This window comes from Marmota marmota, unplaced genomic scaffold (assembly GCF_001458135.2).
Source record: "Marmota marmota marmota unplaced genomic scaffold, marMar, whole genome shotgun sequence".
Lineage (NCBI taxonomy): Eukaryota > Metazoa > Chordata > Mammalia > Rodentia > Sciuridae > Marmota > Marmota marmota.
The window spans coordinates 16,850,260-16,850,953 of NW_026000185.1; the positions used below are offsets into that span (position 1 = coordinate 16,850,260).

The 694-nt window shown below is 48.7% G+C and overlaps 1 protein-coding gene across 2 annotated transcripts in view; it reads left to right on the forward strand.

Annotated features, from left to right (window-relative positions):
* Cacng3 (calcium voltage-gated channel auxiliary subunit gamma 3) overlaps positions 1–694 on the forward strand; it is a 78,479-nt gene that overhangs the window by 1,058 nt on the left and 76,727 nt on the right. Inside the window, exon 2 of one of the 2 annotated variants that reach the window (XM_015491177.2) lies at positions 11–260. In XM_015491177.2, coding sequence (XP_015346663.1) covers positions 50–260 — 211 coding nt within the window. In that variant the 5' untranslated portion in view covers positions 11–49. Of the gene's footprint in view, positions 261–694 lie in introns of both variants that reach the window. The other variant, XM_048789668.1, reaches the window with a different exon arrangement.

Sequence of the window (694 nt, forward strand, 5' to 3'; positions counted from 1 at the left end):
CCCCCCCCCCACCTCCAACCCCCAGACGTCCAGAGTACCATGAAGAATTATGAGGATGTGTGACAGAGGTATCCAGATGTTGATCACCACCGTGGGAGCCTTCGCAGCTTTTAGTTTAATGACCATTGCAGTGGGCACGGACTACTGGTTATATTCCAGAGGCGTGTGCAGGACTAAATCTACAAGTGATAATGAAACCAGCAGGAAGAATGAAGAAGTAATGACCCATTCGGGGCTGTGGAGGACCTGCTGTTTAGAAGGTATTTACAAATTCCTCTCGATGGCTCTGAATTATCCAGCTTCTGATATCTGGTGGGTGTTCAGGGAGCTGTGGAGGCAGTGGTGGGGAAAGAGGAATAGTTGGGATTATTGCTGAGAATGTGCAGGTGTCCAGACTGTTCCCAGCAAGACCGATGCTGTGTGGGATGGAAGTGTTGGATCTTGTTGATTGTTTTTGGTGTAAGCTTCATGTGACGAGATTTGGGTGACACTCGAGGCAGCTTCTGCAGTTGAGATATCTCGAAATCCAGAATCCTCGGGCATGTTGTGAACTGCTTGGGTCTCTGGTTAGAGAAGAGGGTCTTCACAGTTGCTTTGATTGCATTTCAGTGGTGGGGTGAGGAAAAGAGGAAGCCAAGATAGAAGGGAGAGAGAGAGAGAGAGAGAGAGAGAGAGAGAGAGAGAGAGAGAGAGA